At 42.3% G+C, this 18,310-nt stretch overlaps 1 protein-coding gene across 1 annotated transcript; it reads left to right on the top strand.

Annotated features, from left to right (window-relative positions):
- The first annotated feature begins 17,130 nt into the window (after positions 1-17,130).
- On the top strand, positions 17,131-17,622 carry LOC137740602 (uncharacterized). The gene has a single exon (XM_068480440.1). It carries the CDS (start codon positions 17,131-17,133, stop codon positions 17,620-17,622), a length of 492 nt encoding a protein of 163 aa, XP_068336541.1.
- Positions 17,623-18,310: the final 688 nt, after the last annotated feature.

Here is an 18,310-nt window from a genome sequence, read left to right on the forward strand (position 1 = left end):
AGTTGTAACTAGCGTTTGCTTGGTAGACCTCTAAGATATAGCGGTGTCTCGAACGGTAAAGGCATAGTCCGTTTGAGAACGTACTCTATGTGGATCAGACAGATAACCAGCATCTGCGTAACCAACAAGGTGGGAATCAACCCGATGATTGAGGGGGGCGGCGGCTCATCTTGAGGATTCATGGGTGTAAAACAAACCCAAATCTGTCATACCATTGAGGTAGTGAAAAATGTCCTTAACACCATTCCAGTGTCTGCGTGTAAACGCATTGCTGTATCTAGCCAAAAGATTAACAGTGAAGGAGATGTCAGGTCTAGTGCATTGAGCCAATTATAATAAAGCACCAATTGCACTTAGGTATGGAACTTCAAGCTCCAAAATCTCTTCCTCATCTTCCTTGGGATGAAACGGTTCTCGTTTAGTATCTAAAGTTTGAATGACCATAGGAATACTCAAAGGCTTTGCTTTATCCTCATTAAAACGTCATAACACATTTTGGGTGTAGTTCGATTGATGTACTAGAATTCCATCTGAACAATGCTCAATCTTTAGGTCGAGACAATATCGAGTTTTCCCAAGATCTTTCGTCTCAAATTCCGATTTCAAGTGAACAACAATTTTCTCAAGCTCTGCTGGAGTTCTGATGAGGTTCATGTCATCAACATAAACTACAACGATCGTAAATCCGAAATGTGACTTCTTTATGAACACGCATGGGCATAGTTCGTTGTTCATATAACCCTGACTTGTCAAATATTCACTCAAACGGTTATACCACATCCGCCCCAGATTGTTTCAATCCGTAGAGTGATATCCTCAATCTAATAGAGAGAGTGTTCCGTGTTCTATAAGTATTTGAACCAATCAATGGAAGTTCTTCTAACTTTCATGTAGATTTTTGCATCTAGATCCCCATCGAGATACGCGGTTACCATGTCCATAAGCTGCATGTTCAATTTTTCATAAACTACCAAACTGATAAGGTAGCGAAACGTTATGATGTCTATTACAAGGGAATACGTCTTCTTGTAGTCAATCACAAGGCGTTAAGAGAAGGCTTACACTACGAGGCATGCTTTGTATCACATTATTTCATTCTTTTCATTACACTTCCTTGCGAAAACCCACTTATAACCTATGGGTTTCACATGTGCTAGAGTATGAGCTACATGCCCAAACACCTTACATTTTGCAAGCAAATCGAATTCGACCTAGATTACTTGTTTTCAATATCATCGCCAAGCATAATGTCAGTAGCTATTGTGTACACAAATGCATCGTCGATGATCATCTCATTTTGATTCCAAACCTCATCCAATAATGCGTAATGGACCGAAATCTCGCGATTCTTGGGAGGCCAGGTTGTTTGATCTAAGACATCACCGTAATCTAGAATAACCTCATGCATTGGAATAGATGAGTGAGTGATGGTTGGATTCAGACTAGGGTCACTAGTTTGCACCATTTTCCTCTTTCGGGGTTGTGAATCCTTTGAACGAGGGGTCTGCCATGCTTTAGGGTAGGAGCAAATGATTGGCTAGCTGCCAATGTACCGAGTCACGTGGAAAGTACGGCCACGCCACCCTTGGGGACGGTTTGGCCTTCCCAAGTAGTATTATGATGTACTCTAGGTACATTGATCCTTGCAGGTGCATTTGCAATAGGTATATATGATCTTGTCACCTTTGCTAGATCAGTAAAAGCATCCAACATGCTTTGAGTGATGCTCTAAAGATCTAGAATACGTCGCACTTCAGTTTCAGACTAGGCAGTGCAGGGATCTAAATGAGACAAAGTAGAAGTATACCATGACAATTCGCGACGTTTTACAGGAATGTTAGCATTCTTATCTTCCCTTAACGACCGGAAGACTATCTTATCAAATTGATAAACCACAAAACGTGTGGTAAAGAGATCTCCTGTCAAGGGCTCTAAATAGCGAATAATTGATGGCAAATCATAACCAACATAGATTCCCATTCTTCTATGAGGACCCATTTTGGTACGTAGTGGCAGCATTATTGACACATAGATTACGCACCCAAACACACGTAAATACGAAACGTCAGGCTCGTATCCAATAACCAACTGTAACAGTGAATGAGGTTGGGTAACGTTGGGTCTCAGGCGAAATAACATAACTGCGTGCAATATTGCATAGCCCCAAGCAAAAACCGACAGTTTGGTTCGCATAACCATAGTCAAGCTATCAATTGAAGGTGCTTTATGAAAGCTTATGCCAGGCCATTCTATGTGTGAATATGGGGTACAGGATGTTCAACTTCAATCCTAACTAACATGCAATAGTTGTCAAAAGTCTATGACATAAACTCTCCAGCATTATCCAGTCGAATCGACTTGATCGGATAATAAGGGTGGTGAGCCCTAAGCTTAATAATTTATGCTAGTAGTTTCACAAATACAGCGTTGCATGTGGACAATAAGCAGACATATGACCAACGTGTTGATGCATCAATCAACACCATAAAGTATCTAAATAATCTGCATGTTGGTTAGATAGGTCCACAAATATCCTCTTGAATCCTCTGGAGAAACTTATGAGGGTTGTGAATAATCTTTGTAATCGAGGGTTGAGTATTCAACTTCCTCAAAGAATAAGCTTTGCATGGTGGGAATCCAATATATGGAGGTAAATGATGCCCATGTGATGATGTGAGGATGCATCGCATCATGTCACGTCTAGGATGTCTCATATAATCATGCCAAAGCAGCAAAGTGCTCTGGAACCCGAGCTCAAGGCCGGCCACATGGTGGGTCTCTATGCCACGAATGGTTGTGATATACAATTCATTAGGGAGACATTCCAGCTTCTCGTGAATATTTTTCTGGCCATACTCGTAAGAAATGATACAAAGAAATTCAGAACCATTCTCTTCAGTGGTTTCAACATGATATGATTATCTCGAATGTCTTTAAAACTCAGCAATGTTCTTTTAGAATGTGGAGAATAAAGGGCCTCTTTAATGGTTAAGACAGTACCATTAGACAACATTATATGGGTCTTTCTATATCCTTCAATCAGGTTGGATAAGCCTGAAAGGGTTGTCAGATGTGCATTCTTAGGTACGAAGTTAGTAAAATAGTGTCACTCATGCAATATAATGTGCGTAGTAGCACTATCAGCCAGACAACTAACTTCTTCACTAGTCATACCTAGAAATAAATTAATTAAATTGGTCACATACATAAATATAATTCCATTCATTCAATTAATCAATCGAGAAATAATATTCATAAAATAATTATCCATAATTCAAAACAAACCAAAACCAAACAAATTATTCCAAACACTTAGAAAAATTGTGTAAAAATTAAACCATAAACCTAAAAAATAGGGAGGGGGTACGGCCACTCCTAATGGGTACAACCACTAGGGGTAAAAAAACACCCTAAAAACATGTTTAGAAGAATAAAACTTATTCGTTCCATATTGGCAAAGTTAGACTCACAGGGGTAATGATACTTGGCAATAGCTTTGGGTAGCTCTGCATACACATGACCAGTGATCATTTGATCCACAGCGGTAACATATGTACATTTCAGTGGAACGGTAGCTTTTCCCTTGTTCTTAAGGTTTGGGGCCTTAAGTGTAAGGGGTTGGCGCTTCTGGGTTAAATTTTCTCCCTTGGTAGGCCTTTGCTCTGTTAACCTTGGGCCCATATGTAGGCTTACTTCTTATTACGATCGCCACGATGATGTTTTCGTCGTTTATGGCTGCTAAAATTAGTTGCATGCACTTCAAGCGAAGCGTTCGAGCTAATGAGTCGAGCTTGATGATTTCTCATCAAAAGCTGGTTCTGTTTTTCAGCGAGAAGTAAAACAGAGCAAATCCAAAAATTTGTTGAACTTCTATGCTCTATATCGTTGCTGCAGGATAATATTAGTGACATGGAAGGTTGAATAGGTCTTCTCCAGGAAATCTACATATGTTAAGTCCACTTTACAGAACTTAAGTAGTGATCGGATTCTATAAACTTTAGAGTTGTATTCATTCACGGACTTAAAGTCTTGGAAGCGTATATGCTGCCAGTCATCTCTTACTTCAGGCAAGTAAATGTCTTTCTGGTGATCAAAACGATCGGCTAGAGCAAGCTAGAGGGTGCGTGGGTCCTCCTCAGCGAGGTACTTGGTCTATATTGCATCATATATATGTCTTTAAATGAAAATCATTGCAGCAGCTTTCTGAGCTTCATCGACGGGTTTGGCGTCAGTAGATTCCTCGATGGTAGCTCTAATACTTTTTGCAGTAAGACTGAGCTTTACGTCTTGAACCCACTTCAAGTAGTTTCTTCCAGATACTTCCAAAGCGGTGAAATCGAGCTTGTTCAAATTCGACATGTCCCTAAAACAGAGGGTACAATACATCGTGATTAGTCATATGGTAATCCATAGACATACATCGTACAACATTCGGCTTCTATAGACATGTATTGGTTTAATTTACACATGAAAGCTACAGGTTTCATATGGTAAGTTTTGAATGAAAACTTCGAGTTTCAAAGGCACTAAATATGAAACTACAGGTTCAATTTAGTTTTATGAACGATTGGTTCATTCAGAAAAGGTTCCCGTAAGAACACATAATGCAATATGCTGATTTAAGTGTAATGGATTTGAGTTGCTTCGGGAACTCAAGTGTGAGAGATTCAGGACTACGAAAGGATGTCAATGGTTTAAAGTAGAAAAATAAATTATTAAATCATTAATGTCCAAAAATGATCTTCAGGTCAATAACTTTAGATTAATTATCATATTAATGGACTGTATGTCACTTTTAATTACCGAACTGCCTGTGGAATCCGCGTAAGGGCGTAAGTGCAGTGAGCTACTCCCAGAATTATTGTGCCATCATTAGATGTCTCGTCGTGTGCCCTTTTGAGGCTTGGTTGGCGTGAGCTACAGGGCAAGATTGGCATGGCTGAGAGCCGTGGTGCAAGATTAGCACTGTTATGAGCCATGGTGATAGATCAATGGCTGCCGGGAGTCGTGGAGTAAGTAGGCATGGCTGTGAAAGCAAGGCTTGGGCTAGGTTGTGCGCAGCAGGAGAAATTGGACCACTAGGTATGTGATGCTCGGTTACTGATGATGTGCTGCTTCAGTATTGAATCGTCTAGAGTGTTGAGAACAAGGCTTGTACCCGGTTCTTGGTAGTTGGGCTGGTGTGTCCTTCTGGTACTCGTTTACCCCTGGCGCACCATTAGGCTGAGTTGCTGCGTTTATCGGAACATAAATAGTCTTTTGTATCAGGCAACCTATGTGGGGTAGTCCCGTCTACTCGATCTTGTCATTGAAAGATGACTTGCTTATGTTGGTCATGTCTTATTGGAGTGCCTTGTCAGTAGCTTTGTTGCATGGGAAATCGTGCAATCGCTTAGTTAATAGCCTTTTGACTTCTTCCTAAATTTGCCTTTGTTGGAGTGGTGGAGCTCTCGACTACTCCCGATCGTGACTTGCTGGTCTAGGCTGCTCTTTCATGTGTTTAGCTTGTCTATGCCGCGGTTGTGGAGCATGTGGTATGTTCTTAGTAGGCGAGCGGGTAACTCGCATGCTATTGGTTGAACCTAAGTCGAATTAAATAACTGCTTCTCTCTGTTCATTGTGCTGCCTACTCCAATATGAGGTGGAAGATGCTTCCTGAGAGCCTTGTCGTGAATGAACACTTCGCTTGAAAGGTTACTCATGTTGATTATCGGAGTGTAGCCTCAATCGTGTGTGTATGTTCGTCCATGAGCCTAACTGAGAACGCACACTCCTCCACGTGCTAAAACAGGAGTATATGTTATCTCGAAGGTCCAATCGGGAGTGTACTCTGTTAGAATGCTTAATTCATGACTGGTCAAATGGCTACTTGCTAGGATGCTGCTGGAGAAGTTCTTCGTCTGCCCTTGTCCTACTTCAGGACACCTCATCAGAGGCACGTTGCATCTCGGTGTGCTGCAATAACTGATTCACCAAGGGTTAACTCTATAACTTGTTGAGGCAAGTGTTGTTTTCTATATGGGTTGGAAGAGCTTGGACAGAATACGTCTCCTTGAGTAGCGGAAGTGTAGTAGACTCTGGGTGCGAGATTTGAGTTGGAAAATGTCAAATTCGTGGAGAAATGGGGTGAAAATGCCCCCGGTTCAATCGTTGGCCTAGAAATTTAGAGCCAAGAAGGTTGAACCGGTCTTGGACCAGCTTGGGCTTCTTGAGACACTGTGGGAGTGGGCTGTGGCGAATTTGCATGTTGGGTCTGGGCTTGGCTCAGAAGCGCGCTGAGCTCGCGCTAACCTTAGGCCCACGAGGGTTGGGTTACTTCTCTTGCGGCAGCTGCTAAGGTAATGGCTCAGGCCTGCTCGCACTCGGCCTAGCTTGGCTGCCTTGTAGAGTGGGCTGCAGATTGGGTCGTGCACCAAGTGGACGAGGCTTGGGCCTATGCTGCTGGGACAGTGGCTTAGGCTGCTTCTAGCGCCTAGGCTTGCTGCTGCAAAGTGGTGTGGGCTTAAGCTTGTGGCTGCCTCGCTACACGCTGCTCACCGTGGGCTTGCTGCCATGGAGCTGGCCCACTCCCCACTGCCACGGTGGTTTCCGTGGCTGCCATAGTGGTGGTGATCCGTGGTGGCAAAGTTGATTATCTTGTCATCGCTTTAAGCCTCGTGGATCGTCATGGTTGTGTCGCCGAATTTCCCGTCCTTGTATTTTTTTTTTTCCTCACCTCTATTCAAAGAATTAAATTATTCTTGGAATAAGAAAGTATAAAAAATTTATGAACGAACGAGAAATGAGAAACTTTGAATGCGAAAGTCTTCTTCGAGCATGTGAATCAAACTCTCAATGAAAGCACCAATTTGTGGATGCAAATTTCCGCCTTTTCCTTCTTGGAAAAAAATTGCACCTACAAAACAAATAACACCTTAGGTCAAGGCCAAGAGCCTCACGCGCCCATGATGAGTTTTTTTTTGGGGGGGGGGTGCTTTGGCTGAAGAAGTTCCGATGCAGAATTTTGAGAGAAAAGTGTTTGGAGAATTTATAGAATTTAGCAAGAGACTTGGAATTGAGTTTTGGAGAGAATGAGGTGGTATTTATAGGAGTGTGACCGGCCCCTTTAGAAGGAGGAAGACCGGCCACTTGGTTGGTATTTTGGGTGAGGTTCATGATTTGTAGCTAATTAGGAATAATTGAATAATAAATCAATTAATTAGCTAATTAATAGAATAATTTCCTAATTGATTAGCTAATTAATATAATAAAAGAGGAATGATTCGGGAGTTATCGTGTGGAGAAGATTTGATGAGGATGGATGAAATAGGTTTTGAATTATTACATATTTTGCGCACTTTTGACTTGGTTGAGGGATGATTGTCCATTGCTTGCGCGTAGGAATCTTGGTGCGCCTCAAGGGTAATTTTGTCATTTTTACCCAAAAATCCACATGTCGCCTTGTGACAATTGGCTGTGCTGTTGTTGATGTAAGAATCCTATTTGGACTTAACAAGTTGTGATAAAGGAGAGGCTATATGTTGATAATATAATTTTATAGAGTTTGAATACGTGGAAAAGTTAACATCCTATTTTTGTGGAAGCACATTTAGAATGCTTTGAAATAACCACTTAAGGTATTTTACCACTTATCCACTACTCCATCTAAATCGAGATTTGGTGCAATTGGACAATAACCATACTTCCAGGATAGATGGAAGTTGGCTGCCATTGCCACTATAAATATAGGAATTCCCTGCTCACTAAAGGTACGTTCTAAGAAAAGGGTTCTATCATCATAAGTTCAACAGTAGAAGATTTCATTTTGCTGCGATAATGACTGCTCCAGGTAAGTCTCTTTGCCCCAATATTGATTGTGATCTAGACAGCATGTTAACAAGGGTTGGGTTAAATCTTACATTTGGTATCAAAGCCGTGTTAACAAGCCCTAGGTCCAATGAATCAATAAGAAAACCTAATGCTTTAAGCATGTACAGAATTTGTACGGTGATTGTTGCAATTTTCCTATATCATGACCAACTGTTGTAATGCCATATGCTGCACCAGTTTTATTCATTACAGGAGAAGGAAAATTATGTAGTGCTCAATTACACCATAAGTTATTCACCAAAGTGAAAATCAATTTAGAGTTTATTCAGGCCAATTAGGGTTTAAGACTGTTGGTTTTCTTTTGAGTCCTGTGACGTTTGGTACTATGGTGAAAACACCAAATCAACCTCAATTAGACAAAACTCGCCTAGTGGGTCAGCGCAGAACTACCCATTAAGCGATCATGGATTTAGCTAGGGGAAATGCCGAAAATGGTGAATTCGTTTTCCGTGGAGGTGCTGGAGCACGTGTTCTCGTTCATACCGACGGACCAGGACCGGAACTCAATCTCGACCGCGTGCAAGTCATGGTATGAGATGATGCATGCGGTGGATTTTCAGCAGGAATTCCTACGCCGTCAGCCCTAGGATGGTGATCAGGTGGTTCTCGGACGTTAAATCTTTCACGCTCAACGTAGAGCCTCACTTTGCCGACTTCAATCTGGTCCCCGAAGGCTAGGGCGGTACGTGTACCCCTGGATCGCCGCGATTGTTCCAATTGCAGGTTTCTCTCTCTGCTTCTGTATCCTTGCTTTGCACTGTGCTTAGGTTGGATTGTTCGTTTCATATTTTAGAAGCTGGTTTGAGTTGAATGTCTGTATCATATTGCAAAGTGATTCCTCTATTAGTATGTTGTCATGCTTTGGTATCCATCTCTCTGGTGTCATATTCTAATATAAAGTAAATTATGTGGCCAAGTACAAACTAGACATACCTTGTGTCACGGGATGACTCTTTAAGCCTTCCGCCCGTGCGGCACTTAGACTTGAAACCTCGATGAACAAGCTAAGTAAGCCTTTGAAGCCTCGCTTCCCCGGATTGAATCACAAAGAAAGCTAAGATAGCTTGGAGAATGCTAAGATCACTTAGAAGATGGGAGAATGGAAGTTTTGTATTGAAACTTTGGAGAGCTTTACAATTGCTTACAACTCTTGGATGCTTTGGCCAAATGGCCTTGCCTCCTATTTATAGGCCTAAGTAACCTCCTCAATGGAGGGTTCTAGAATTCCCTACTTACATCCAAAAATATCTAGAATAGTTCTAGGTACAACTTGCCTAATCTAGATTGTTCTAGGTGAGGCTTGAATATGTACACTTGTGTGGATTGTTCCGGAATGCCCTAGATTATCTTGAATGCTCCGCCATGTTCTTGATTTCTCCGGGATGTTCCGGAAGCTTCCATGAAGACAAGGCTTTATGGGCTTAGATAAATGATGTCTTGGGCATTTTCTTTGTTTGTGACTTATGGCCCGTGACATCCTCCCCCACTTAAGCCGTCGACGTCCTCGTCGACTCTTGCCTCTCGAATGTATTAATCAAGTCCTTATATTGCCATAAGGACGTCTCCTTCTCCCATGTCGCTTCGGAGTATGGTAGCCCTTTCCATTTGACAAAGTACTCCACATGCTTTGGTTGTCTTGGTCGCACCACGACACGCTTGGCTTCGATGCTCTCCACTTCTTTGTCAAATGCCTCCGTCATCAAAGGGGGTGCTCGATGAGACTCACCTCGGCTTGGTTCCTCATTGTCTGCATGATAAGGCTTCAAGTTGCTCACATGGAACACCGGGTGGAACTTGAGACGGGGTGGGAGTTCCACGACATAAGCGGCTTTGCCAACCTTCTTGATGATAGGGAATGGTCCCTCATATTTCCGCAACAAGCTCTTGTGCAAGCCACGAGTACTCTTGTGCTGAGACGCATTAAGCTTCACAAAGACTTGGTCGCCAGTTTGGAACTCCACATTCCTTCGCTTACGATCCGCCCATTTCTTCATCTTCTTTGAAGCCTTCTCCAAATGAGCTCGAGCAAGTTCGTGGGCTAATTGCCACTCCTTAGCGGTTTTGAAAGCGGCTGGACTATTCCCCGTGTAGCCAGTCGCGACCGTGTTCGGGGTCAAGGGTTGTTGCCCTATAGCCAACTCGAACGGACTTTTTCCCGTCGACTCCGAACGTTGCAAGTTATAAGAGAATTGGGCAACATCAAGTAACTTAGCCCAATCTCGTTGATTGGCACTAACATAATGCCGCAAATAAGTCTCCAACAACGCATTAACCCGCTCCGTTTGTCCATCAGTTTGGGGATGAAAAGCGGTGGAGAAGTCTAATTTTGAGCCAAGTAGCTTGAAGAGCTCCTTCCAAAATCTACCCGTGAAGCGAGCATCTCGATCACTGACTATGCTCCTCGGAACTCCCCAATACTTCACCACGTGCTTTAGAAACAAGCGTGCAGCTACTTCAGCTGTGCATTCCACCGGTGCGGGTATGAAAGTGGCATACTTGGTGAATCTATCGACCACGACGAAGATAGATCCACATCCATCAGACTTGGGCAAATGTGTGATGAAATCCATGGTTAAACACTCCCATGGTCTTGATGGGGTGGGAAGCGGTTCCAACAGTCCTCCCGGTTGCCTTTGTTCCACTTTGTCTTGTTGGCACACAAGACAAGTCTTCACGTAGGAATCTACATCATCCCGCATTTGGGGCCAATAATAAGCATCACTCACCAAGGCCAACGTGCGGTGAGTGCCAGGATGTCCTGCCCACATCGAGTCATGGCACTCCTTCAGGATTTCCTTCCTTAAGCTTCCCCACTTTGGGACGTAGATCCGCTTGCCCTTGGTGTATAGCAAGCCGTCCTCAAGCCAAAACCTTCTTGTCTTCCCCTCCTTGACAAACTCCACAATGTTCTTGGCTTGGATGTCATGTGATAAACCTTCTCGGACACGGCCCAAGAGATGGCTTTGCGGCTTGAGTACCGTAGCCATTAACTCTACTCGTCTACTTAGAGCATCGGCCACCACGTTCTCCTTTCCTTGCTTGTACTCTAGCTTGTAATCAAACTCCGCCAAGAACTCTTGCCACCTTGCTTGCTTAGGTGTGAGCTTTTGTTGGGTTTGAAAGTAGCTAGTGGCAACGTTGTCCGTCTTGATGATGAAGGAAGTACCAAGCAAGTAATGCCTCCAAACTCTAAGGCAATGGACGATGGCGGTCATCTCCTTTTCATGGGTCGTGTACCTCTTCTCGGCATTGTTTAGCTTGCGACTTTCATAGGCTATCGGATGTCCCTCTTGCATCAACACTCCACCTATGGCAAAGTCGGAAGCATCAGTGTGCAACTCGAATGGCTTACTAAGGTCGGGCAACCTTAGTACAGGTTCCTCCATTAGGGCCTTCTTCAACCTCTCAAAGGCCTCTTGACACCTGTCCGTCCATTCCCATGCCTTGTTCTTCTTAAGAAGGTCTGTTAAGGGTGCCGCTATAGCTGAGTACCCTTTAATGAATCTCCGATAGTAGTTGGCTAGCCCCAGAAAGGATCGAAGTGTTGGTACCTTGGTCGGCGGTTCCCACTCTTGAATGGCCTTGATCTTGCCCTTTTCCATCATAAGTTTCCCATCCTTTATCTTGTGGCCAAGAAATTCTACTTCTTTTGTGGCAAAGGAGCATTTCTCCTTCTTGACATAGAGTTCATGCTCCCGGAGGGTCTTGAACACTATGTGCAAGTGCTTGACGTGCTCATCCAATGTCTTGCTATAGATAACAATATCATCAATGTAAACAACGACAAACTTGTCAAGATAAGGATGGAATACCTTGTTCATCAATGTGCAGAATGTTGCAGGGGCATTGGTCAGACCAAATGGCATGACTTTATACTCGAACGATCCATATCTGGTCACCATCGCCGTCTTCGATTCGTCTCCAGGGGCTATCCTCACTTGGTAGTATCCCGATCGAAGATCTAACTTTGTGAAGTACCTTGCTTCTCCAAGTTGATCGAATAAGTCGGCGATCAACGGGAGTGGATACTTGTTCTTGATGGTAATCTTGTTTAATGCTCGATAGTCGATGCACAACCTTAGGCTACCTTCTTTCTTGCGTTGGAACAAGACGGGCGCACCATATGGGGATTTGGAGGGTTGGATGTAGCCAGCATCAAGTAGCTCGTTGAGTTGCTTCCTCAATTCCTCCAACTCGGGTGGCGACATCCTATAAGGTGATTTGGAGGGAGGCTTAACACCAGGCTCCAACTCAATCGCATGGTCGACCTCTCTCCTTGGTGGCAACTTCTTTGGCAGTTCCTTAGGCATCACGTCCGCGAACTCCATAAGGACTGCTTCCACTTGTTTCGGCAAAGGCCCGTACTTCTCCTCCCCTTCATTCAACATTAGGGTTGCAAGAAATGTGGCCTCGCCTTTCTTCCAGGATTTGGCAAATTGCATTGCCGACAAGTGCTGGGTACACTTCTTGGCTTGCCTCTCCAATGGCACCAGGCAAGGTTGTCTTCCTTCGTCCAAGATACAGAAAATATTGTAGAAGGGAATGGGAAAGGCTCGTACCTTGTCCATGAACTCTAGCCCAATGACTACGCCATAGTCGTCCATCTTGACAATGGTGAAGTCGATTTTTCCCTTCCATGCGCCAATGTCTACTTGCACATTGCGCGCAATTCCGACGATGGGGGTGGCAGCGGAATTTACCGTCTTCACGCTACCGGGCTCCTTTGTGACTCGGAGGCCAAGCCTTATAGCTTCCTCCGACGTCATGAAGTTGTGTGTTGCTCCTGTGTCCACTAACACACGCGTCGTCTTGTCACCAGTCTTGACGTCGACGAACAATGATCCTCCCTCAACTTGAGCCTTAGGTTGTGGAAGGGTTGTTTGGATGGCATTCAGGAGACGGATGCATCCCATCCTTGCATCGTTACTCTCCTCAGCCTTGTTCTCCTTGAAAACTATGGCCTTAAGGGCGTTCTTTTGTGGGCAATCTCGCATCATGTGAGGGCCGTTGCATAAGTAACAAGTGGGTTGCCAAGACTTACCCTTGCCTTTGTCATGCTTATCGGCTTTCTTCTCCTTCGGTTTGCTTGTCTCAGCCCCTTTGCTTGTCTCCGCCTTATCCTTCGGCTTATGTGCTCCCCCACTTTTCTCATGGTTACCCCTCTTCCCCGTCGACTTGGAATCACCTTGGTGGCTTGATCTAAATTCAATCAAGGATTCGGCGGCGGCAATGGCATCAGACAATGTTTGCACGTGCCTCCTTTGTAGTTCGAGTTTTGCCCAATTTTGCAGTCCACTCATGAAGTACATGAGCTTGTCTTCTTCTAACATGTTGGGCACCTCGAATAACAAGCTCACGAAGGTGTTGACATAGTCTTTGACACTCCCCGTTTGCTTGAGCCACCTTAGTTTCTCCTTGGCTTCGTACTTGGCATTTTGGGGATAGAAGTGCAACATAAGATCTTTCTTAAATTCATCCCAAGTGGTGAGGGAGAACGTACCTTGTTCAATCTCCATGCTCCGGCGACGCCACCACATAAGGGCATTGTCAGCTAAGAACATGGTTGCCGTTGCGATTTTGGACTCTTCATCTTCAAGCTTCAGGTACTTGAAGTATCGCTCCACGTTCCACACAAATGTGTCGAGCTCCTTTGCTTCCCTTTTCCCATTATAGGATTTGGGTTTAAAGGAGTCGATTACCTTGGAGTCCAACGCCTTGATTTCCCTCGGCCCTTGCACGAATTGCTTCACAATTGCTTCTTTGCAAAACGCCACATCTCCCTTAAGTTCTTTTGTGTCTTTTATCTCCTCTTGAAGCGCCACAAGCCTTGCCTCCATGTTGTCAAGGTGAACCTGGACTTCCCTCCGCATCTTGTCGGCCATGGTATTGAGGGCGCCAAGGAGCTCATCTCGTAGCCCTTCCACCAAGCCACGTAGTTCATCCTTACCATCTTCCACCATGGTTTGGATTTCCTCCTTGTCGACAACGTCCTCATCAAGTCGAGTATCGAACTCGAGTATGGTTCGTTCCACCTTCTCGAGTCGCTCCTCCATGGTCTCCATTGATGCTTGCAAGTCCTTTAACTTTGGCTTGCTCTTGGCAACATCTTGCACCTCAGCAGTACGCTCCCTTGGGTCGGAGACTCCGGACACCATTTCTCCACTTGCCATATCTTACTTTCCTTCAAGTGATTCACGAGCTTGGCTCTGATACCAGCTGTCACGGGATGACTCTTTAAGCCTTCCGCCCGTGCGGCACTTAGACTTGAAACCTCGATGAACAAGCTAAGTAAGCCTTTGAAGCCTCGCTTCCCCGGATTGAATCACAAAGAAAGCTAAGATAGCTTGGAGAATGCTAAGATCACTTAGAAGATGGGAGAATGGAAGTTTTGTATTGAAACTTTGGAGAGCTTTACAATTGCTTACAACTCTTGGATGCTTTGGCCAAATGGCCTTGCCTCCTATTTATAGGCCTAAGTAACCTCCTCAATGGAGGGTTCTAGAATTCCCTACTTACATCCAAAAATATCTAGAATAGTTCTAGGTACAACTTGCCTAATCTAGATTGTTCTAGGTGAGGCTTGAATATGTACACTTGTGTGGATTGTTCCGGAATGCCCTAGATTATCTTGAATGCTCCGCCATGTTCTTGATTTCTCCGGGATGTTCCGGAAGCTTCCATGAAGACAAGGCTTTATGGGCTTAGATAAATGATGTCTTGGGCATTTTCTTTGTTTGTGACTTATGGCCCGTGACACTTGGAACTGCTGGAATATTCTCCTTAGCTTAAAAGGGAAGTAGTGGAGGAGTTCATGTTATATGCGTTATTAGGGGTATGCATGCAGACTTTATCTAGACAAGATATGACTGTTTAACCTCGGTTGCTTCCACAAGTCCTATGTATCAACAGCTCATCTAATGCCCGAAATGTCACTTTTCAGTTGCATCTGTATTAAACGGCCCTTTATTGCACTAATGCATGTGTGTCGTTTCTCAAAAGGGAGCCGTGTCTATACAATAAGCCTGACAGGATGGATACTCATGTATTGTTACTTGAAAAGAAAAGTATGTAAAGTTGGCTTTGTTGTTTAGTGGAAGCTTGGCGAAAAGGTTTAAGCAGAAAGCCACAAGGATCTTCTATATACGGAACTTACAAAATAATAGAAATTGGGCATTAATATTTATCTACGTGCAAAAGCTTGCAAAATAAAGTGGATTATGGCTGCTTTTGCGGACTAAGATATATTAGTGTTTAAAGACTGAAATTGAGAATGTAAATGAATTTTTGATGTCTCTTATAATGATGTAGAAAGAATCAATGTTAGTTCTCGGGCTGAAATAAAAAATAAAAAAAAAAATGTGAGGATATTGGTTTGAAAGATTGCTAGGTTGCCTCTGATATCACGAATGGCACCAGCTTGGGGGACTAATGTACACGACTTTAATGGTTTTCTGGTCAATGCTTTCCTTGGCTATGATTATAATTGTTCGCATTAATACTTTTCTTGGTAAGTTTTATTCAGTAAAGATGCCAATATAATACAATTAAGGCTGTATATGTCTTCCTGGAACAAATAATCATGTTATTTAACCATTGGACAAATATTTATTAAATCTTCACAAAAGTGAGATTTTATGGAAATTTTGGTCCGGAAAAAGAGGCATGGAATTGTGTTCAATTTTAAGCCTTTTTGTTGATGATGAAACGAAGCAAAGATCGCGGTGCCTACACAAAGATCTTACAGGAGTTGGTCTCGGCCATGGTGGCAGAGACGATGAAGTTTTCGATAGACTTGACGAAGACGAGCACGGCGAGTCGGTGTCATCTAACCTTTGGACCTGTGTGGGCCATTGGAACTTGGAAAGTTGTATCTCCAGCTCAGGCTCAAGAAGCCTTATCAAACATGAAGACTGCCATTGTTAAATCTCCATTGGGTTTAAATCCTGAAATGGATGGGGACCGACCAATTGCAGATATATTCCTTCATTGACAAGCATGTTCAAGTGACTTCCACCCCTCATTGTTTTTGTCGTGCCATTATTGTAGGAATGTGAGTATGTTTCCACACGGTTAAGTTATTGTGAATTAACATAAAGAAGTCTCAATATGTTTATGAGAGTGAATCCTATTTGGTTTTGGATAAGAGCTCTGTTTTGGGACATGAGTTTAGTACTCATGATTATACAAGGATTTAGTTTCATATTCCCTGTAGGATTGTTATAGGCAGTCCGGAACTTGTAGTATAAAATCACAATCCCTGCTCTCACAAAGGAATCGCTCATATTGTTCCAATAGCCTATAAGTTGGAGAGTATTGTGCTTTGCAGAGAGAAGAAGGTTGTATGCAGATTACATATGGCCTCTACATCCACAAACATGTCTGCAAGTATGCTTCGATCAACATGTTTTGTATCTTATTTGCTTCTTGTTTACATAGTTCAAGATTTGTGATTTACTTGATCAATCCTTGTGTTCCTGGTGATTATTTTGAATACTTGTTTACTCTTACCTGTGGTATCAGAGCCAATGGTTTTTTCATTTAAAATACAATCGTGAATAAGTTTTTCGAATCCGCAAGAACCAACTGCAGACCAAGTTAATAAGTACAAACCTAATCTATGTGACTTCGTTTTGTGTGGATAATTTTTAATTAAACGACCCTTGGCTGCCCAAAAGTCAACTGGGTTTTTTTTTTTTTTTTTTAAGCTATCTTTAAAAGTTTTATGACCATTATCAATTCAAAAGAGGAAAACAACCCGCGATCCTTCAAACATATATGCAGACATCTTCATCTTGTTTGTCTCTAGAAGATCCATATAGTGATCTGATAAAATCAAATCTCACCAAAATATTATAATATATTTCTAGTACCTATTGCTTCCGTTGCGTTGTTAATGATGTCTGCAACTTAAGGTATTTTTTGTTTTCCTGATCTCCCTTGAATTAATAGTCATATATATATATAGATATGTTATGGGTTTTAAAACCATGATGTCGTACAATGCTTATGAAATATTTGCAGACTTTATTTGCATTTTATTGACCCACATGTTGTTTCTTTTGGTTTTTGATGTTTCAATTGAAATTGCGATCTGTGTAATGGCTGAGATTGACAAATGAGTTGTTTAATTTGTATATTCTTTTTCATGACTATGAAAAAATTCATATATATGACTAAATTGATTCATCAGACTTGTGAATTAAGTGAAAGTAGACTGAAATCAAGAACTTTTGGTTCTTCTATTGAGATTTTGTTTTGAACATGTCAGCAGTTTCACTCAAGACTCTCAATCTTACAACTGTGCCAATTCTCACTGAAGGTAGTAATTACAAGAAATGGAGAAGAGAGATAGGTCTCTTACTGACTCTCAATGAGTTTGACATTGCATTAGACAATCTCAAGCCACTAATGTTAACAGATAAGAGCACTAAATCCGAGAAAGCAGAATATGAGAAATGGATGAAAGCCAACAAAATTGCTTTATCTGTTATTGAGAGTGCAATGACTGACACAGTGAGGGGAGGCATAAAGAGACATGATCTTGCAGTAGACTACCTCAAAGCAATTGAGAGCAAATTCAAGGAATCTAAGAAGGCAAAGATTAGTCAATACATGTCCATGTTGACAACCTACAAGATAGATGGAAACATTTCCATAAGAGATCATATCATGAGAATGACTGATGCAGTTGAGAAACTCAATTCAATGGATGTCTTTATTGGAGAAAAGCAACTTGTCTTCATGATTCTGTAGGCACTTCCAGCAAAGTATAGTCAATTAAAGGTATCTTACAATACTCAAGATAAGACTTGGACTGTGGATGAATTAATTGCTCAGTGTGTGCAAAAGGAATCTCAGCAAAGACAAGAGAAGGGCAAAGAAATTGAAGCTATGAATCTTGTGCGTCTTGGGAATAAGGAGACCACTAATGCTTCAGGTATGACATTTAAATCCCCTAATAATTCTGTTAAACCTAGTAGAACTACTAAAAATACTAAATCCTCTAAATCTCACAATCTTAATGTTAAGCCTAAAGATGTTTCTAAAATCAAATGTCATCATTGCAAACTCAAGGGTCATTATAGAAAGGATTGTGAAAGATTTAAGGACTGGCTGAGGAGTAAAGGTAGAATTGATGTCTATGTGTGTGTAGAGTCAAATCTGATTGAAATTCCTGCTAACTCTTGGTGGTTTGATACTGGATCTTCAGTTCATATAACTAACACATTGCATGGTTTTCAAAAACAAAAATAAACTAGTAAAGATTCTTATAATGTTTTTGTGGGAGAAAGATCAAGAGTTGCAATTAAGGCTATTGGAATTATGAAATTAAAAATGAAGTCCGGTTTTGTTCTTCAACTAAATGATGTTTTGTATGTCCCATCCATGAGAAGAAATTTGGTTTCTGCATCAAAATTAGTAAAACAAGGTTTTGGGTTTA

Source organism: Pyrus communis, chromosome 7 (assembly GCF_963583255.1).
Source record: "Pyrus communis chromosome 7, drPyrComm1.1, whole genome shotgun sequence".
Taxonomy (NCBI): Eukaryota; Viridiplantae; Streptophyta; class Magnoliopsida; order Rosales; family Rosaceae; genus Pyrus; species Pyrus communis.

What these genes read in the sequence shown, in the direction of transcription:
- LOC137740602 (XM_068480440.1), top strand. Translation starts at nt 17,131, where the DNA reads ATGTCAGCAGTTTCACTCAAGACTCTCAATCTTACAACTGTGCCAATT.